This window comes from Saccopteryx bilineata, chromosome 4 (genome assembly GCF_036850765.1).
Source record: "Saccopteryx bilineata isolate mSacBil1 chromosome 4, mSacBil1_pri_phased_curated, whole genome shotgun sequence".
Lineage (NCBI taxonomy): Eukaryota > Metazoa > Chordata > Mammalia > Chiroptera > Emballonuridae > Saccopteryx > Saccopteryx bilineata.
The window spans coordinates 243,844,587-243,867,009 of NC_089493.1; the positions used below are offsets into that span (position 1 = coordinate 243,844,587).

A 22,423-nucleotide genomic window follows, 5' to 3' on the forward strand; every position below is an offset into this window, starting at 1 on the left:
TAGTGAAGCGGCTACAGCAGCATGACCCTGCCTAGGCTCTCCCACCGGTGCCCTAGCCTTGCCTCCTGACTCTGAATGTAATCAACCAAGAAAACCCCACACCTCATCTCGGAATGGGTGCACCTTGATCGTGGAGCAGGAGGACTATCACCTCTGGGGCACCACACAGAGTATCACACGTCTCTTCTGAAGGGATCAGTACAGCGGCCATAATTCAAAAAGACCACTGTTGATATTTTTCAAAATAAAGCTAGCCCATACATTTTTTTTAGTGCTGTTAAATCACTAGAATAGAAGGATGGTATCTCTTACCTTCAGCACTTCATGTATCTGTCATCCAGGTTCAGATCACTGATCTTTCTGTGGTCCTGCTGGTCTTATTTTGAGAGATTATGAAATAAACAATTCTTATTTCTACTCTGTATTTTTATGCTAATTTATTCATTGATCATTTGTTCCTGTTATATGTATAAGTATATAACTGACCTTGTCTTTAAGAAGTCTCTGACTATTCAGCAAGTAGCTTTGTACAATCTATATTTTATAATTAAAATGTGTTTGTTTCACATATCATGCTTTAGTTCTTAACATATGCAAACTAATTTTTTTTTTATTTCTAGTATAAAGGTACATTGCATATTGACCATGCATTTTCTATAGTATTTATTGAAGACACTGAATTCTATATATTTTTTTACTGCTGGATACTATATACTTTGTGCTAAAAATTTATTCTAATATGGCTGAGACCAAAAATAATAACTCTCTAGGGTTCTCTTCTCTCCTGGTGTTCAGGGTGCTGGCTGCACAGCCCTGGTGGTGGCTGTGGTGGCACGGAAGCTAGAGCTTACCAAAGCAGAAAAGCATGTGCACAACTTCATGATGGATACTCAGCTGACGAAAAGAGTAAGTCGCCACCCCTGTGTCTTCAAAGGGAATATTATTGTGGGTTTGTTCAGTTTGGGGTAATATGCTTCTTATTTTGACCTCCAGCTAAAATGGCATGGTTTAAAAAGTTAAGGTAGTCTTGGAACCAATTCCATGTTTTCACATTTTAAGAATAAACCCTTCCTAAGTTTAGTTAGGCAATAATTGGACATCTTTGGTATTTACTCCAGGATAAAAATAGGCATTCTTAACATTTAAGTGTGCAGTATACAAGAAGAGGCCAATATTGGATCGAAGAGGAAGGAACACACTGTCGATGTAATCCAGAAATTTTATGGGAAGGTGATTCAGCAAGTATTTTACTGAGTTTCTATAAGCCAGTCATAGTTCTAAGGACAGGGGTTGCAAAGACAAATGAAAAAGAAATGGTAATGTTTAGGACCTAGAGGCGTAGGAGCAGACACAGACTCTTTCCATGACTTAAAGGCTATCATAGAGATCTTGAAAATAGCACAGCCTCTGGAGGGGAGATCAATGTCCAATTATAAGGACTAGAGGAAAACAGTAACCACATGTTTGCAGAGCATTCACCCTGTGCCAGCCACTGCTCTGAATGTGTCATGCATAGTAACTCCTCTTGTCTTCACAGCTTGATGCGGGAAGTGTTAGTACTATGCCTGGTTTTAACTGAGGAATCCAAGACAGAGTGGTTGGGTAACATGCTCAGAGTCATTCCGTTAGGGAAGAAAGCCATATAAAAGGAAAAAGATTTTTACCACCCTAAATTTTTAACCTTTCTTTGTATTTTGAAATGCCAAAATACCAACGTGAGAAAAAACTACAAATTATTTTATAGCAGTGTCATCTTGCTACGTAAACACATCCCAAAGTAGAATTCAATCCCGCTGTCATTAAATAACAAAAAAAAAAACATTGTCATTTGGTAACTTTATCCATAAAAGACTCAAGAGACATGTCAAGCAGAGTTCCAATTCTCAGAGTTTTACTCACTTTTGACTTTGGTTCTGTATGTAAAAGTAAGCATGTTTAATTTGGTAAAATGCTTCCTAAAAGATCAGTCACTTTAATGCATATTTTGCTTATTTGGATAATATTTATGAAATGGAAAGATGAATTCCAATTACCTTGCTAAACCTGTTTTACCTGTCAAACACTATTCTGAGATTTCATTGCAGTTGGTAGGTCCCCATATATGAGATTATCAGAGCCATGCAGGTGCCATGCTTTTGTGCTGGATTTAACACTTCAGAACTTCATCTATACCAGGGGTAGTCAACCTTTTTATACCTGCCGCCTACTTTTGTATCTCTGTTAGTAAAATTTTCTAACCGCCCACCAGTTCCACAGTAATAGTGATTTATAAAGTAGGGAAGTCACTTTACTTTATAAAATTTATAAAGCAGAGTTACAGCAAGTTAAAGCATATAATAATAATTACTTACCAAGTACTTTATGTCAGATTTTCGCTAAGTTTGGCAGAATAAATCTTTATAAAACAATTTACTATAGTTAAATCTATCTTTTTATTTATACTTTGGTTGCTCCGCTACCGCCCACCATGAAAGCTGGAACACCCACTAGTGGGCAGCAGGGACCAGGTTGACCACCACTGATCTATACCATAGTTTTCTCTCAGCTCCTGAATTCATTCTCCAAACTCATTTCTAAATACTAAAGTAAAACACGTGGAGAAAGGTATATGAGCTATATGGAGGGTTAGGGGTCTTGTCATTTTCAGAGATACACTAGGAAATAAAAATACATATTACATTATTAGCCCACATCTGATACAAAATTGTAGCTGATGTTTTATGAATCTCATAATGTGCTTGTTCAAATGAGTTCTGTACTGTACAATTTGTGTTTAAGAGACAGAAGTTGTACTATATCAAAAGAATCCTCCCATAAAGTCCTGTGTATAATCCAAATAATTATACTATGAAGGTTATATTCTTTTATTCTTATATTATATTATTTCAAAGGAATTATATTAATACCACACTTTAAATATTAGGCAGAAAAATACCTTAAAACACCATATATATGTGCATGTAAAGCTTTTCAACAGTAAAAGAAATAAAAAGTAACAGAATCACAAATAAAAAAACCCAACTGTCACATTTAGGTAGATTTTCCACAAATTCACAAGAAGATATTTACTTGTTTTCTTTTCCTAAGGAAAATATATAGGCCCTGGCCAATTGACTCAGCAGTAGAGCATCTGCCTGGCATGTAGAAATCCTGGGTTCTATTCCCAGTCAGGGCACATAGGAGGAGCGACCATCTGCTTCTCCACCCCTTCTCTCTCTCTCTTTTCCCTACCCACAGCCATAACTCAAATGATTTGAGCAAGTTGGCCCTGGATATTGAGGATGACTCCATGGCCTCGCCTCAGGAGCTAAAATAGCTTGGTTGCCAAGCAACAGAGCAGGAATCCCAGATGGGCAGAGCATTGCCCCCTAGTGGGCTCGCTGGGTGAATCCTGGTCAGGGTGCATGTCTCTCTGCCTCCCTGCTTCTCAATAAAAAATAAAAGAAAGAAAATATGTAGTTTACTGAAATTTACTTTGGGGTATTGATATTGCACATCTATATTTTTGAAGTATTTTAGGACTTAGATAAGACAAAGGCTTTGATTTTAAAATCTACAATATTACATTGTTATATACTGCCTTTGACTGGAGATTTTTGTGAAATTCAGAAATCTTCCCATTCTAGGTTGGTTTTTTAGTTTAGTTACTTTAGTTCAGAATTTCTAAACTTCGGTACTATTGACCTTTTGGACTAGATAATTCTTTGTTGGGCAGAACTTTCTTGTGCATTGTTGGATGTTAGCAGACTTTTGGCCTTGACACACTAGATGCCAGCAGAAATTCTGCCCACACACTTATATGACAGCCTAAAATACCTCTAGACATTGTCAAATGTCCCCTAAGGGTACAAAATCACGCAGCATGAGAACTACTGCCTTAACTTGTTATTACCCACAGCTTTGGAGACTGAGACAATTCCTTTGAACAGATAGTCTTTGAGTGTACCAAATTTATTATCATGTCCCTCCTGGGAATAATAGATATTTATTTAACAAAAGTGTACCGTGTGCCTAATGTAGTTGGGGTTGTGTTAACTGCTGAGGATAAGAGCTGAAATACATTCAGGACTCCAAATGTTATACTTTTATAGTACTGTTCTTTTAAGCAAATCAGATGAAGGCTCTATTTTTCCTCTGCTTTTCAAAGAAAATAAAAATTAAAAAGCACTTGTATTCTTTCTCACGAGTTTTCTACAATCCAGTCCAGGCCCCCTTTACAAGACTGTGAATCCAGGATCTAGGTTACCATCCCTTGGTGTTTATGCGCACAACTTATTTCCCCAAACTGACCAAGTTTTCTGATATTACAGTTTTTTGTTGTTAAGTTCTTTTATACTTTAGATAACCTCCTATAGATAATCTTCCATTATAAGTCAAGATTGTTTGTAAAAAAAAAAAAAAAAGAAAAGAAAAAGTTTTCTAGTAGGAAGTACTTGTCTAGTTTCAAATTCTCCACAATGCTTTATTAATTCTGTAATTTTATTACTACTTACAACAGTAGTTACTTTGTAGTATTTTTTCAGACCAGTGTCTCTTATAGGTCTGTAGAAGGCACGCCCAACAGACTTGCTGAAAGATCCATATTTATAGGCAAGATATCGCTAAGGTTAGGTACAATGTTTAAATGGCCCTAAAACCAAAGGTAAACTTTTGGCTTAAGATATCCATTTCAACATTATGGTAATACAATATTTGAAAATAATCGTTCTTTTATAGTTCTCTGCATTATTTTATAGAAAGTCATCTACTTCATGAGTTTTGTTTACTTAATGAAACTTGGTTCTATTTGGTTATTTGTGGAATGTCTAAATGGACTCATTTATAATTTTTTTTTTTTTGTATTTTTCTGAAGCTGGAAACGAGGAGAGACAGTCAGACAGACTCCCGCTTGCGCCTGACCGGGATCCACCCGGCACGCCCACTAGGGGCAACACTCTGCCCACCAGGGGGCGATGCTCTGCCCCTCTGGGGCATCGCTCTGCTGCGACCAGAGCCACTCTAGCGCCTGGGGCAGAGGCCAAGGAGCCATCCCCAGCACCCAGGCCATCTTTGCTCCAATGGAGCCTTGGCTGTGGGAGGGGAAGAGAGAGACAGAGAGGAAGGAGTGGGGGGGTGGAGAAGCAAATGGGCGCTTCTCCTATGTGCCCTGGCCAGGAATCGAACCCCGGTCCCCCGCACGCCAGGCCGACACTCTACCGCTGAGCCAACCGGCCAGGGCCCATTTATAATTTTTAACTTTTTAAATAGTCTAAAAAAGTTAATGATCATAATGATTTCTGGGGAATAATCAAGAGAAACAAGGACCTAAAAACCATACAGTGTTACTAACATGAAAGATTAAAAATACAAATTCAAGGCTGCTATTTATTGTTTAAAAAGATTTCAGCTATCAGAATTTGTGTGTCTTAACTGGATTGAACAATTACATTTCCATGAAAAATTATTCACCACATATAAAGTGTCAGATGAACAATCTTATACAGAAATTGATTCTTTCTATGACTTCCTCAACCACATAAAATATTGTGTTTGAAAGTAAAACAGTATTCATTGTGCACCACCATGAAGGAAGATTGTTCTTTATAATTCCAAAAGTTTACATGACATTCTGCAGTTCAAAAGTGGTCCCTAAGTACATGCACACAGACTAATCTGATGATTTCAAATTAGTAGCAGTAACTTATCACTGGGCATACTATGACAGCTGTTTAGTAGATTTGCAGTTTACTACCTCACAGAGGTAGTGTTTATTATGCTATCTTTTGGAAATATATTACTACTATTCATTTAGGTCTGAACCAAGAGGAAATCTTGGAGTTCAGCCCCTGAATCCTTTCATTTTGGAAAGAAATTTGACATAATTTTTAGAGTAGCTAGATGTACCATGAAGGAAAATTATACATATTAATGTCCACTGTGGGTGTTTCCAATCCTGTTAAGAATTCTCAGTAAGATCCATATTAAGAACACCACTGTGGTTATGTAATTTTGTTTCCTGTGTGTCACTTCTAGTGACTGCACAGAAATTTTAGAGGATTTACTGTGTAGCTCCCACATTGTCCTTGGCTTGTGGGTTAAACAGCCCAGTGGGTTAAAACACAGAATGAGTGGATCCCTTGGCCTTGCCCTGTCCCACAGTCACAACATTCACCCCATCCCAGGTACCTGGTCTCAAGGAGAACTGGGTGGGCAGCGTTGGAGCCCTGAGCACATCCAGTCCAGCTGCGGCAGGGCCCCTGAGAGCACGTGACGTCCTGGTGCACAGGCTCAATAACACTGTCTGCATTGGTTCCAAGCAGTCTAGAGTCATCACCTACAACATGTGCAGCAACATTTGACTGTAGTTTTCAGAGTGAGAAGCAAGAAACTCCTCCTGGGGTGGGGGGAGGGGGACTAACGAGAAAAGAAGGGATTAAGAAGTTCATATTGTCAGTTATAAAATTAGTTAGGATGTAAAATACAGCATAGGGAATATAGTCAGTAACACTGTATTAACTATATTTGGTGCCAGACAGGTACTAGACTTATTGGGGTGATCACATCATAAGGTATATAAACATCTAATCACTATCTTGTATACCTGAAACTAATATACGGTAATATTGTACGTCCATGTTACATGGGTGCACTGACCCAGTTAGATCCTAGGTCTCTTCTCTAACCTCTACAACCTTCTTATCAAGAGGATCCTTTGGCTCATAAATATGCATCTGTGGTTAATGATACAAACTAATTGAAAATTAAATTTTAAAGAAATGGTTCTATTGAAAAAACTGTCCTGCTTCTTAAGTCCTTAAGGAGCTTCTAGTCCTTCCCTTACATTTGGAAAGAGTAGCAGTATCACACTTACACCTCTGAAGGGAGAGGCAAGAGGAAAAAAACAAAGCAATAGAAATTGAAAAAGAACCACAATAATATAAAGCAAAGGAAATCTATAATCCGAGTAGCCTTTTAAACAGTGCTGTAATTACTTGTGTCATTTAGGGTTGAACAAAGCAAATTTTCAGTTAAAAGTCTATCAGCTTTAAGAGCTTTTTGTGGTTTATAAAGTACTGTCACACTTTATGGCCTTAATATTTTATAGTTACTTATGAGTCAGCAATATAACATTTCATATCCTTTATACCCATGAAAATGGGTTTAAGGCATCTGGGTATGTAGTATTACTTTTAATAGTAAGAATTGTTTTTAGAGCCTTTGTTTTCTCAAATTATTATTAAAATAGATGATGATTATTATGCCTTTCACATTTTTTTCTGATAAAAGATCTGAATTAGAGTTGAGCATTAGTGAGGCTAAATACATGTCTTGTTCTCCTTTTTCCCTGTGTGTGTGGAGAGGGGATGGAGGGTGGAGGCGGAGTCCTTTCCTGCTAAGGAAGAATCCTCCCTCCTTATTTTTTGAAGTATAGGAAATAAGTTTTATTTCATAGTGTGTTGGCCCCACTAGCTGGCACTAGAATTATTACAGCTACTAAATGTTTGAGGTATATCTATGACTCCTTCGTACAAACTATTCATGGTATCTAGCTTGTGGGAGAAACTCAAGAAACACGCTGAATTAATCAATGGAAATGCACTGACCCAGTTAGATCCCGGGTCCCTTCTCTAACCTCTACAACCTCCTTATCAAGAGGATCCTTTGGCTGATAAATATGCATTTGTGGTGATTAGTTGTGTTACAGTGCAAATTGTACAGACTCTAGTGTCAAATTTAACCCCGGAGACGTTTATTTAGCACCAGCTAGGCAGACACAAAGGTTTATGACATGGCCTCTGCCCTCTAAAAATTTGTAGACATCCTGGGAAAGGGAGTCAGGCTCCAGGGTTACTTTGTTAAATGGCTCACTGTAGGGCTCTTAATTGTGCAAAGGACCCTGTCCTTCCAGAGCCACTCTCTTTCATGCTGATGATCACAAATGCCTACACCTGCTTCTTCTCTCCCAGTTTTTCCTATGGGTTTGCAGACCACCTTCATGTAACCATTCCCCACAGTTCAAACCTGTAAAACACTGATGTGATTTCCACCCTGTCTTCTCCCTGTCTGCTGCCCTTTCAACCCTGTGCGGACTGGAGAGACCTGCTGGAAACACAGCTGGGCACTATGCAGGGATGCACTCTTCTATTCTTGGACATACTGTTTTGTGGTTGCTATTTTGGAAATGTAGCAGTTAAATGTGATGTTTTTAAGAGTTTAGTTCCTATGTTTGAAAACCTATTAGGGAGTTAGAGTGGGAATGTGTCAACATAAATGTGGACTTGTATCTCACAAGTTTTAAAAGCAGCTGTAGAGATTTCACTTTCAAATGAAGAGTCATTTTCCATTTCAGCCCGTCAACTAAAATGAGTGAATACAAATACTGCGGCGTAGGCCTCCGGCACCACCCACCCCACTGAACCCTGAAATTGAGGTCCCTATTCCCCTTCAACCATTCCTCCACCATCCCAAAGAGAATCACTTAAAATACATGGAGGACAAGCATTGAATCACCCTTGTAAAAGTTTATAGACTATAGTAGTCTGGCATTTGCTATCTTTACAAGGTGGGACAAAAATAGGTTTACAGTTGCTCAGATGAAAAATAATGCAATTTTTAATAATAATACAGGAATGAATCCTGTGTTTCATGTACTTAGAACTGTAAACCTACTTTTGCCCACCCTGAAGGGAATCCAAACCAAAATCAGTTGCTAGGTTCTATTCCAAACATTGCTGTGCTCAACTGCTGTGTGCTGTCCACCAGTTTTTACCCAGTGTTCTAGCTTCCTCACCATCCTGGGTTCTGGGCTCCTCCTCTGTGTTTCATAGCAATGAAATAAGGAGGGGACATCCACCACCACGGTCTTACTGGTCTTTCAGCACCTACAACTTTTCAAGACAGCTAATGGAGAGCTGAGACCTCCCTTAGTGGGCCCTTCTCACTCCAAACAGGAGAGGGCCTATCCTCACCCCAGGCAGTGCTGACCAGTCATGTTGCACTGGTCTTTTTAAAAGCCAAGGCCTCAACAACTTATGCTGAATTCACTTCCTTACCGTTGAAAGGACATAATAGGGTCAGGTGGAAAAGCCTTCCGAAGGGTGGTTCCTACCGCTGTGAGGGAGAGAAATGTGTTTCTGAAAGAATGAAGAGCCAATAATTACCTGGAACACCTTTGAACTTCACTGTGGACAATGGTGATATTCCTTATCCCCACTGCTGGTGTTCAGCATCTAATGTTTCAGTCCTTTTTTTGGTAGTTGAGAATGCTGTCCATGCAGAGGATAATGAATATCCAGAGGATGGGACCAAAGTCACTCCTAAAAGCAGTTGTAAGAAACCAGTCATTTTCTTAAAATGGGTTCTAGTGATACAATTTCACCCCAAAATAAAACTTTTCAGCACCATGAAAGAGGATGTTTTTCTTTGCTAATGTAAAAAAATATATACATACATATGTGGGCCCATAACTTTGTTGTAATTCTAAGGTTCTTCCTTATTGCAAATCTAAGAGCTGAAGGGAACTTTAATAATAATTTTTTTGAATCTTATATAATGGAGAGGAAACTAAAGTCTACTCGCTAGCCCCTTGACCAGACATGGTTAGAACAAAGTCAAGAACTTGCTCAAGCCCAGCTCACTGTTCTTTCTTCCCCATCATATTGCCTTCCTCGAAACCATGTCTTCCTCTACCGAGTCCCCCACTGGCCTGCGGTTCTCCTTGTGGAACATCTTTGTGCATCACTCAAAAGAACTGAATGGAACAACTTAGAATAAGTAATTAACAATAAGAGGCCCCAATGAAATCCTTGGATCTTCAGAATCTGTAGCGTGAGCGAGGACAAGAACATACCTGTCTTTGGCTGGACCCTTTATCAGCTCCCAGGATTTTTGAAGATGTTAAGAAAGCAAGTGATTGAATATCTCTAGGAAGTATTCACACTTTCCACCAGCTGCAATAAATCTTGGCAGTGTTACTGTAATGCTTTCATATTTAAGTTTGTCCCATTTGTTTGAAATGCAGTATATTTAAATTACCAACAAAATCATGACAACACAGACATTTTCTCAATTAAAATGTGCTACCAAGCATCCAGTTTGCTAAGTCGCTCTGGGAGGCTAGAGGACTGGGTCCGTGGACATGCAGCAGTGGACACGTGCCCTTCTTCCTATAGTGCACAGCCAGAAAGACCCAGCATGCTTCCAAAGGACAAGATTAACCTTGGCCTTCTGGCATTTTGCCTTTCTCCAGGGAAATGAACACAAAAAGAACAATTGTAATACAAGGTGGAGAAATAAGCACCTATTGATTTAAAAAAAGAACAAAGTGATTAAATGAAAAGAGTCCCTGAAAGTATAGAGATCAGCCCTGGAAAATATCAATGGCTCCCTAATATTTCATTTTAAGTGTTGTCCCCACACAGATACTGGTATCTTTTAAAACCTATAGGTTCATACAAATAGGTTTTCTAAAAAATAGTTATTAAACTGCGCTAGAACTTAGCACGATCATTGGGATGAAGACGATGGCCCCCTCCCAAGTTGTCGAGGACTCTGCTTTGGAATTTATCGACTGCTTTTTTGTTTGCTTGTTTTCTTAATAGGTGAAAAATGCAGCTGCCAATGTACTCAGGGAAACATGGCTCATTTACAAAAATACAAAGCTAGTAAAAAAGATAGATCATGCGAAAGTGAGAAAACATCAACGAAAATTCTTGCAAGCTATTCATCAGTAAGTACCATTTTGCATTCTCACCCTGCTTTTGTAGCTGTAGGTTTCAGTTCCAGCACTTGGCTATTCTTCTCTCCTGAGGGAGGAAAAAGGAAATCGTCATCATGCTTGTGCCCAGAAGATGTTATCTGGCAATGTTAATAATTTTATAAATGAAATCCTGAGAAAAGTTGTCATTTCTTGTATGATTAAAAATCATTTCTTATTGGGAGACTAGTCATTTAATATATATATAGTAATTAAATGTCTTCTCATTTTCTTTAGAAGCAATATTTTCAGTTAAGATTGTATTTCTTAATTTAACTTATTTATTCATATGGTTTGCTCTAAGATGTTTCATTAGTACCTATTGCAAAATCTTGAAAAAAATTTAACACTTTATCATCTATATTTATTCATATAGTTTGCTCTAAGATGTTTCATTAGTACCTATTGCAAAATCCTGAAAAAAATTTAACACTTTATCATCTATCTAGATTTTTTTAACACACTGCCAGGCATCTTTATAGGAAGGTAGTACTACTTGGTTTTAATACTCGACTTTTTAGATGAGTTTTTAATCGGATTTGGGGGATTTTCTATATGCTACGTGTTCATTATAGATTTTATAGCCCCTATAGACCCTGCACTCTTTTATCATTATTCTGACTTTATCCAAACTACCAGCGATTAGTCTTTTATGTCATTTCATTGTTATACCATATATCTATCAAGTTTTGGTGATAATCTGAAAGCAATAGGTCTTCCTCCCCAGGCCAGCAGCATCCTCACCGTAAGTACATTCAGAGGGATGTCAATTATGATGCCATACAGACTTGCTCTTAATGCCATTTCAAATGGGGAAGGGCTGTCATGGTCACATTTATGGCTCAGGAAAGTGGCTTTTCTCATGCAGCTTCCCAGGGTAATTATGGAAAGGTGGGTACATCCTAGATCTCTTGGCTATACAGTGAAATGTGCCTTCTCAATGCTAACTAGCACAGCAGATGAAAAATCACTGAGGCTGGGGTTTTTATTTTATATATTTAAGTAATTTGTATTAATATATTATGCTAATATTCTGTTGGAAATCACTAAGCATTCATATTACCCTTTTACCAGTCTAGCAAACTTCCCTTTTTAAATGAAGTATCACTGAACATGTGGACTATGTCTGTAATCATGGCCATATATGTACTATGTAGAAATTGCAACCTTTTTTTAGTGACAAGAAAATTCAAGTCCTCAGAGATCGAAAACAGAGGGAGACTGCACACATGGTAGAGTAGCTGCCCACATTGCTGTTCACTTGGACACTTTTCCTTGTTGCCACCAACACCTAAGGGACAGCATATCTACTATTGCTCTGAACTCGACTTGACACACAACTATGCTTTGTACCTCATGAAGCTAGCTCCCGAAGGGCCACTTGACACAACTTTCCTATACCCCGAAACCATGTAACACAGTGACCCCAACGTTCACACAAGAAGTACTCATGGTATGCTGTAGAGCAGGGGTAGTCAACCTTTGTATACCTACCGCCCACTTTTGTATCTCTGTTAGTAGTAAGATTTTCTAACCACCCACCGGTTCCACAGTAATGGTGATTTATAAAGTAGGGAAGTAACTTTACTTTATAAAATTTATAAAGCAGAGTTACAGCAAGTTAAAGCATATAATAATAATTACTTACCAAGTACTTTATGTCAGATTTTCGCTAAGTTTGGCAGAATAAATCTTTATAAAACAACTTACTATAGTTAAATCTATCTTTTTATTTATACTTTGGTTGCCCCGCTACTGCCCACCATCAAAGCTGGAACGCCCACTAGTGGGTGGTAGGGACCAGGTTGACTACCACTGCTGTAGAGGAATCTTTCTTTGCACTTTCCAAGACTCACCTCTATTAACTATATTAAGAAAGCTCATCTGTGTGTGGTGAGATGACATAGAAGTGGGCGAGGTCAGTCAGTCCACGTGTTCTCCAGGACTGTATTGGTGTCCCTTTCTGCCACTGTAGCCTGGTAAATGTACAATTCAAATGTGATTTGCCTTTGATGCCTTAGATAAATTTTCATATTGCAAAATTTTTTATAATGCCTTGACTTTTTTGTAATATAATTCCACAACCATATGTAAATAGTGGGTATTTATATAGGTATTTCTATTTATATATTGTTATAGAGCTCTTAAGTTCTGAATACATTCACACTCAAAAAGCTTAGGGAACAGTTTAGGGGTGTTTCCTATGCAATTTTTCTAGCTTTGCTATAGGTTTGCAATTTTTCATAATAATATGCTAGAAGAAAACCTTTCAGTGAAGGAAGTTTAAAACCTGTCCCTAGGCTATTGGCGTGTAGCTCCCGGCACAGTGCCCGGATCGGGGACTTCGAGGCTCCGCTTCCCGGCTCCTGCAGCCTGCTTCCTTGGATAGACTGACAGGAAACCATGTGTTCCCTCTGCTTTCGGACATTTCTCATTCTGTTTCTTCTGCAGCAATGTACACTTCTAAAGCAGATGAGCTTCAAGCAACTCAAAATGATCTGCATTGTTTTATAAATTAGTCTTGGGGTTATTGGGTTGCCTTTAAGGTGGGAGGGACCTAATACTTTGTGAAAAAGTACAACTGGGAATTTCTGTGGGCTGGGTTTGACTAATTTATTCTAATCATGCTTAATTGTCTTTCATTTTAAGTTAGTGAAGTCCTAAAGGAAAGCACATAGGGCTCGATTCCTAAGGGCAAGGCCTTTTTTGCCCACAGTTCACGCCCAGTGAGACTGTCGGCCTTGTCTGTCAGCGCTGGGTGAAGTCAGACTCTGCTAGTGGAGAAAAAATTTACAAATTCATTTGCTCTGTGGAGCTCTCCTGGCCTCTCCTGTTCTCTGATTTGTCCTGAGAGCTTTTTCAGTATCTGTCTGCCCTTATTCCAGCCCCTCTAGTTCCAGCCGTTCTCTCTTCCAGGTGTTGTGGCTTTCTCCCCAGCATGCGGCCTTTCTTGCCAGCTTGTGTGCTCTTCTCAGTAATTTGTCTGTCTTTTGGATTACCACTTAGTGCCATGGAGCAGTCTGTTCCTATAACTTTCTACCCTCTTTCTGGTAGCAACTTTAACTTTAAAGTTTATCATTCTTCTGTCTCAACTATAGAACCATCAATCAACATAACTTGTCTTAGAGCCAAGAAATTCAATAAACATAATTTCTATAACACAGAGGGTGGCATTACCTACCTTTCAGAAAACCAGGCTTCTAAACAGCCCCAACTCAGCAAAGATGTGCCCCTTCAAAAAATAACAAACAAACATTATAATCCTATTCTTTAGATTATTGTCCTTTTAAACACATCACATTCATATTAGGCAAAAAATGTTTCCTATTCTTTACTTGAACATCCTATATCTAAAGAGGCCAAGATACAAGTTCTTCCTTCCAAACTCTAGTTCTGGAGGAAACTGTGGGCTTTCAGGTGGGGAGAGAACAGTAGCAATGAAGAAGGATGATAATATATTTAAATAGTGTTTCTCTTTGATCAATGTGCCAAAATCCTGCAGAATCTTAACAGTATCTTCCCGCCAATGAATCGAGCCCCCTGTGCACAACTGAACACCACACTGTGTAATTTTGTTCCAGAATATTTTACAGTTTCTTTTCTTTTGTTTTGTCTTTTTATTTCAACAAAATGAAAATAGAGCTCGAAAGTAAGTTGTGTGAGCCGCTCCTTTCAACATGTGCAGAATTTTTCTACTGGCTGCATGCACCCAAGCGGATCCTTTATTTGTGAATTTTAGTAGTCTGATTGCTGCTATGGAAATGTGATCCAAAAATCATGATATTTTCCTGTGATAAGTGAAGTTCACAAGGAAGAAATCAACATACGTTTCTTACTCCTTTGGGGGGAGAAAAAAGTAAACGACACATCTGCATGTTACCTTTTATTCTGGCAGCTGCAGCTGAAGTAGGCTTTTCTACCAGTCCTCCTGCATCCCAGGCAGGCTAAGAAGCAGCAAGGCGAGATGACTGAAGTTCAGAGAGCTGAAGGGATTCCAGGCAAACAGTACTACTCTAGGTCAGCTTTCTAGATTAGTAGAAAATAAAATGGGCAAAATTCTACTGTCAAAAAACATAATACAATCACCCAGGAGAAATAAATTAGGCTCCATGGATTGGAATATGACATATCCACCCCAGCCAAGGAACCGGCCCTGGGCCCTCCACCAGACTTGCTGAGTTCAGGACTTTTCTCTGTACTTACCAGTTACTGGAGACTCTGGTCTAATGACCCCGAACATCAGGCATTCATGTGCTAGCTATAGTATTACCTACTTAAACTTGAAAATAAAGCTTTATATAAATCCCTATCATAAATGGATTTAAAAAATATATATCATTTCCAGCAAAGCAGGTTAAAGTCGTATCAGTTGGCAATCTGAAGCACTGGTATTGAATTCTAGCCACAGAAAGCTCTGCGCTCACAGCCTGCTCTCTCTTTTTGAAAAAGGAGAATCTAGCAAGTGTTAGAAGATAAAAACACTTATAGGACCAGCCTGAGACCTTTTTCTTATAGTAACCCAGAATTAGAAGAGAATTAAAGAGAATTCCTTTCCCTCCATCTGTTCTAGTATTGTTTAATGTTTTGAGTATCACTTAGTCATCGAGAACACCTCTCGGTGTAAGTCCAGCACTTCAGAAACAATGGTCCTCGCCTAGCACACTTCATTTCCTACCTGAAAAAACGGACAGCCAAGCCAGGGCCAGGAAGAGGATGGAATCCAGGTCTGACATGTGGGCCTCTCCGGTACATTTCTCCATAGTGACGCACACATGTTTAAAGTTTTTTTGAGGGGATGGAGGGATTGTTTTGTTTTTGGCTTGTTTTTAAAAGGCATACATCAAGATTTGTAAGTACTTAGGGAAACATTTCTCAACAACATATTAGATTTAGATATAGGTTTGAAAATTCCTTTTAGACTAGAACATATTCCATCTCTATAATAGCATGAAAAGGAGCCATTCTAATAAGCACATAGTCTCCATGACAAGTTATAACCTTAAACTGTCTTAGATTGTTAAAGAGCAGGATGTAGGCAGGTGTCAGTTAAATTCTTACTGGCAGAAGGATCTATACATTCACTGTAGAGCAGATTTAGTGACATATTGGATATCCTAGTTTCAGAACAAAAATCAGTGAGCATCGTGAACATTTGTTACAAAAAATCTCCCTGGCAGTAAAATCTTGCCCCGTGAATTTCTTTTCCTTCTCTGTAATTACCATTAATTTAAATTGGGAAATAATAAAAAGTATTCTCTCCAGCATTACCACTATACTTTGTAAAATGATTCATCATCAAGGTAATAAGGTTAGCATAAATATATGTATTTTTTTTCATTAGGTAGCTCAGAGAGACCTCCTTCTCTTTTAGAGCAAGGCTTTGAGTTGCTGGCTTCAAGAACAATATAGCACTTTTTGTTGGAAAATCTTAATTTCTTGGTATCATAAAAAGCACTGAATTAACCCTTTGTGTAGTGAGTTTTTTTCATGCTCATTGACCGCCAGGAATGAGTTTTTCTTCAAAAATGAAATTAGTTTCATTACAGTTTTATTAATTTAAAACCATGTTTGTTTGATAACCAATTTATGGAAATAAGATGAACAGACATTTGCCTTTTTTTAATATTGCCTTACACATTTTAAAAATAAGTCAATTGTACTCTGGATGGTCAGGAGGCACAAGGACGTACATGAATGTTTGTACTACTCAAAGGGTTAAGTATTTGTTAAAATATTACAGTAAATAAGTTAAGGAATAGTTCAGAGTCCTCATTCAGAAAGATATTTTGTAAACAGTGGATTTTTCACTATTAATCCGATATATGCAATGGTATTTAAAAGTGTCTTAAGGTAATTCTACAAGTAACGATTCCATTTGTCAGACACTTTAATTGTCCTCTGACTTGTGTACAATAAAAATTAGGGGAAATTTTCCCAGGGAAATAGTCAGGCTTCAAAATCAATGGCAGTGTAAGATAAAAATCAAGTGAGGAATAAAAGAATTATGTGTTTTGAGTTATCTTGCTGCTGGTTGAATAAAAGTTTTATTTTTGCTAATAAGAATCTCACTTATCACTGTGTTTCATCAGGTTCAAATGCCTAACCCAATCCATTTCAGACTAAACAGGGCTAACACCTGTATCTAGTCACGTAGGCATAGGAAGGTGCTCACTGCTCCAACATTAATGCAATTACAGTTGCTTTGCATATTTCTTCCTATGTCTATTTGTCATGATACTGGGGCTTTAAGGAATGTTTTGGCTTTTCTCATATGGTTAAATCCTTATGAGCCTTTCTTAATTCAACTTTAACTACCTAGTGAATAGTTGTCCTATGGACACTTCATCTCTTACTCTCTCTCCTTTCCTTTTTGCGGTGTTGAGGAAGCATGCTTCTCATTGTACCAGACACATAACTAGTTTGGATTTTACCCCAAATATTTAAGGCATTATCCATGCAGTTATTGCTCTTGTCAATTTTGTGCATGCTCTTTGGAAGGCGTATAGTAGCCACAGAAAGAAAGAAACCTCTCTGACTTCAGATCCTGTCTTTTAGATTAAGAAGTGTAAAAATGGAGCAGAGGAAGCTGAATGACCAAGCCAATACCTTGGTGGACCTGGCAAAGGTAAGCTTGGGTTCTCAGCCCTCATGATTGCATCTGTTGGAATTAATGACGGCATACACCTAATGATGCTTCAGAAAGAGGTCACCCCAAATTTCCTTAACAAATCAGCCAACCAGCTGCCATAAAATGATGGTCCAACTTAGAATAATTTTTTTAGAAGACTTACTTACTGTGTTCTTTCCCTGCCTATAGCCATTACTCAACCACATTCTAAAAGCTTTTCTACTTGCAGCGATTTGCACACACAGTAAGAAACATAAGTGGAATATGAGACAGTACTTTGGGGATTCTTATTTGTAGTTCAGTCTTATCCCTGAGAGAGCAAAACTACATCCTGAGTTTGATTATGAGTCTAAACAGGACTCATTAATAAAATTATTTTTTATGTATTTTAAGCAAACTCAGAAGAACTTAAAGTTGAATTTTAAAATATATTTAAATTACATCTTAAAATGAAAGTTGTCTTTCAAAAAAAAGTAATCACTTTTTTAAATAATTTATGGTTCTTTCTCCATTTCATAGTTTAAAAATTGTTCCTCTTTCTAAAAGTACATTAACAGTCCCCAGATTCTTCTGTCACATTTATGAGATGTATCTGGTTGATTTTGGGTTGTTCTGCCAAGTAAAGTCCATTTTCAAAATATGAGTATTTGTAAACAATCACAACATTGCAATTTCTTGAACTAATTTTAAAATGAGATTGGAATAGCATTTATGTAAGTGTTCAGCCTTTTAACACAACTCTCAGTTGGACCCGTACATTCTGTTGTTTGATAAATCAGCTATGTTCTCTGTAAAACCTCAAGTATACTCTAAAAAGGCACACATTCTTTATCTAGTCTCATGAAATAACATCTAATTACACATCACTTTAATGTGTATCAATAACACATACAGTATAAATGTTGGAGATGTGCATTTGATATCTCATAAATAGAAGATAAGTGAAGTATTTAATATCTTACCTCTAGCAGAGTACCTATCACACATTTAAGCTGGGAAGCACACATTTATGAGGCTTGAAGACGTCCTGGATTAGTATTTGCACATGATTCTTGCTTGGGCACTTCATGAACAAAGATGGGCCAGGCTCTTTCATCATTATGTCAAATGATAAAATAAATGAGGTATTTTTATGAAAACAAAACAAAACAGACTACTTGAAAATAAAAAATATATATCATTTTACTATATATATTATATAATATTTATTATATATAACAGCTATATAATTTTGCTTCATATATGTTCTTTAAGAGTATTATCTATGAGGTAAGATGCTATTTCTTTTCAACTAATTCTTTAGTGCCATATTTATTATTTTAACTGCAGGACTGTCCAATGCCACAAGGGTTCAGTATTTTTCTGAGTGAGTGGATGTTGCTCAAATAATCCCAAGACTACAGAGAAAAAATAAAGTTAATGCATTTTGTCTCCATGGCCAACTCAAACTAGATACCTGTGTTCTGAATAGTAATTTCCTTATATAATCAGTTCATTTATCATCATTAAGAGAATGTTAGGGCTGTTAAGCAGAATAAGAGCACATATTATGGGAGGAAATGAGGGAAAGGAGGGAAGGCCCAGACTAAATGGACTGAGCCTTGGGGAAGGCTGCACGCACCTACAGTGAGCATCCCCATTCTTCTGTTCTTGACCACTTTCTTGCCTCTCTGCGCCAATCAGCCCTGAGCTCCTCTTTTCTTGTTTCTGGGATACTTCTGCAGCTATAACTCAAAGACACAGTTATAAACACTCTCTGATGAAGACAGTCAATTGCAAAATTCACTAGGACACCAGAAACATCTTCCTACTCCTCTGTTAGCATCTAATTAAACCATAGCCAACAAGGTAGCCTGGTAACTTCTAACTTTTATTCTTTCAGTGATTATCTGTAAAAATGCTTTCTGTCCCATGGAGAGCCATAACCTGAAACACAGGACAGCAAAGGATATTCCGAAATTTTGTGCAGTTTTAAGTTCCCAAATTACATAATTAAATCGGTTTGTCCTAAATTTCACATTTCACCCTCAGAATTCCTGCTACATTCCAAATACCATCCATACTACCCATCTATTTGTTTTTGTTAAGCCTCTTGTTTTTAAAAATTAGCCTTGCCGTAATTAGTATTACATTACAAAATCAATTCAATGTGCTGATATTTGTTAACAACCATTAAAAGAAAAAAATATATATATATATGTATATATATATATATATATACATATATATATATATATATAAAATCAAAACATGTTTGTCTGTCTGTACACACCAGAAATCATTGGGCATACCACCTACAGTACCTGCACAGTACTTTCTGCAACTGGGTCAAATTAATGCCTAAGATCTTACAAGTCTAAATCCTGGCATTGAACAGACACACTGAATTTTCTTTGCAAGATAAATTGTTCGGTTAACTGACACACCTCCGCTGTTGCACTGGGGACCAGCCCTCAAGCTCTGAGCATTGACAGTTTGCTTCCAGGGCAGTGTAATTAAGCCTTAGTTCTTTGTTTCTGTATTCTTCTCAATCCTGTTTTCCAGACCCAGAATATCATGTATGACATGATTTCCGACTTAAATGAAAGGAGTGAAGACTTCGAGAAGAGGATTGTTACCCTGGAAACGAAATTAGAGACTTTGATTGGTAGCATCCACGCCCTCCCTGGGCTCATCAGCCAGACCATAAGGCAGCAGCAGAGAGATCTCATCGAGGCTCAGATGGAGAACTATGACAAGCATGTCACTTACAATGCTGAGCGGTCCCGGTCCTCGTCCAGGAGGCGGCGGTCCTCCTCTACAGCGCCACCAACTTCATCAGAGAGTAGCTAGAAGAGAATCAGTTAACCACAAAATAAGACTTTTTGCCATCATATGGTCAATATTTTAGCTTTTATTGTAAAGCCCTTATGGTTCTAATCAGTGTTATCCGGGTTCTGATGTCAGAATCCTGGGAACCTGAACACTAAGTTTTAGGCCAAAATGAGTGAAAACTCTTTTTTTTTTTTCTTTCAGATGCACAGGGAATGCACCTATTATTGCTAATATAGATTGTTCCTCCTGTAATTTCACTAACTTTTTATTCATGCACTTCAAACAAACTTTACTACTACATTATATGATATATAATAAAAAAGTTAATTTCTGCACATACTGTTTTGGTCAGTTGACATTTTCCTCCTTATTTTCAAGCTACAATGACAGATTATCACCTGATACATGCTGATCATTTTGATTACCAGAAGTTAGTCTGGTTGGAAGAAAGTTTTCAATTCACTAAGATTTTTCATTATGAAATATTATAATCACAATAATTTGACCCAGCCCAGTTTACTACTTGGCTTTATAGTTTCTCATTTCTAATTTGGTTTGTTTCCAAATTATATGGAAAATGAGGTGTTTCTATTGTATCGAAACATATAAAAACAAGAGGTACAGAGGAGTTTAAGAATTATTTCATTCAAAATTTACCAAAAAACTAATTTGAAAAGATTATCAGTTACACCATTGTCTGTGAACTGGTGTTGCAGTTAGGGCTAAACTAGTTATGTTATCTCTTTCAATATATTCTTTTTTATTTGGGGCCCATGGTGTACTCTAAATGGATTATATACATGCATTTGGGTACTTCCTAACAGCTTAAACAAACTTGCATAATTCTTCATATTTCACATATCACCTAATAATTGGTCCCCTCTTGATCTATACATATATATATTTGGGTCAAGGAAGTAAATGGCATCTAGCAAATTTCATGAGTTTCATTACACTTGTCACATGGGTGGTTAAGGTCGATTTCTGTAAAAGGGAACTGGGGAGTTACCACTGCAAATACATCCCTTTTGCACTGGTTTTGGAAGAACCATCCTTGAAATGATAGCGATGCAGAATTCCCTCACAGGGTGGTATTCACCGGAGTCCACAGGAAGAACTGGCCTGAGGTGGTAGGGGTAGCACATCATAAAAATAAGGCTTCACTTGGCCCTGGCCGGTTGGCTCAGGGGTAGAGCGTCGGCCTGGCATGCGGGGAACCTGGGTTCGATTCCCGGCCAGGGCACATAGGAGAAGCGCCCATTTGCTTCTCCACCCCCCCTTCTTCCTCTCTGTCTCTCTCTTCCCCTCCCGCAGCCAAGGCTCCATTGGAGCAAAGATGGCCCGGGCGCTGGGGATGGCTCCTTGGCCTCTGCCCCAGGCGCTAGAGTGGCTCTGGTCACGGCAGACCGACGCCCCGGAGGGGCAGAGCATCGCCCCCTGGTGGGCAGAGCATCACCCCTGGTGGGTGTGCCGGGTGGATCCCGGTCGGGCGCATGCGGGAGTCTGTCTGACTGTCCCCGTTTCCAGCTTCAGAAAAAAATAAAATAAAATAAATAAATAAATAAAAAATAAAAAAAATAAGGCTTCACTTAGCTCTGAACCCACCTGCATGGGTTGGACTATGATCCCTTCATTTTCAGAAAAAGCTGCTTTTTCCTCCTTCCCTTTATTTTACACTGAACCCTTTGGGGTCTACCTTATAACATTTCAAGTTGCTAACATACCAAATATTTTTTAACACAAAACTAGAGTGATATATTTCATCACCTTGTGTATTTCAACAAAATCACTTTTATAGTTAGTCTCTATAATTGATGCAAAATCGAATGTTTCCATTCAAGATCAAGAATATAAAACTATGATTCCTTTAGATTGCCTGAGAATTGCTTATCATTATTGCCCACCTAAAGTCAATGAAAATAAGTTCATTTACACATCTTCAATATGCCTGTGTTGAAGGAGGACAAGACCTGGAAAGTCCTTTAATAATAAGTGAAAGAAAAACTGTTAAAGCACTGCTTACAGGAACACACTGCTGAGTAAATGAACTTCAGAATTTTGCATTATCAGGATTTCTACTTCATGAGTGAAATTAAATTTTCCTTTATTCTGGGTTGCATACAAGAATATATCAAGTACTTGGTATAAACATTGGATGTAAGAAGGAAAGTTTTGAAAAGATGCTTAATTGGTTCTTACAGTTGCAGTTAATTCTTATATAGTCTACCTGTATTGTGACTAAAAGA

The 22,423-nt window shown here is 38.0% G+C and overlaps 1 protein-coding gene across 5 annotated transcripts in view; it reads left to right on the forward strand.

The window, feature by feature from the left end:
* Positions 1 to 20,512, forward strand: part of KCNN2 (potassium calcium-activated channel subfamily N member 2) — a 565,243-nt gene extending 544,731 nt beyond the window's left edge. For all 5 annotated transcript variants that reach the window (XM_066274080.1, XM_066274081.1, XM_066274082.1 and 2 more), the window contains 4 exons: positions 796 to 906; positions 10,581 to 10,708; positions 17,291 to 17,360; positions 19,908 to 20,512. In XM_066274080.1, coding sequence (XP_066130177.1) covers positions 796 to 906; positions 10,581 to 10,708; positions 17,291 to 17,360; positions 19,908 to 20,195 — 597 coding nt within the window. In that variant the 3' untranslated portion in view covers positions 20,196 to 20,512. The remainder of the gene's footprint in view (positions 1 to 795; positions 907 to 10,580; positions 10,709 to 17,290; positions 17,361 to 19,907) is intronic.
* The last annotated feature ends 1,911 nt before the right edge of the window (positions 20,513 to 22,423 follow it).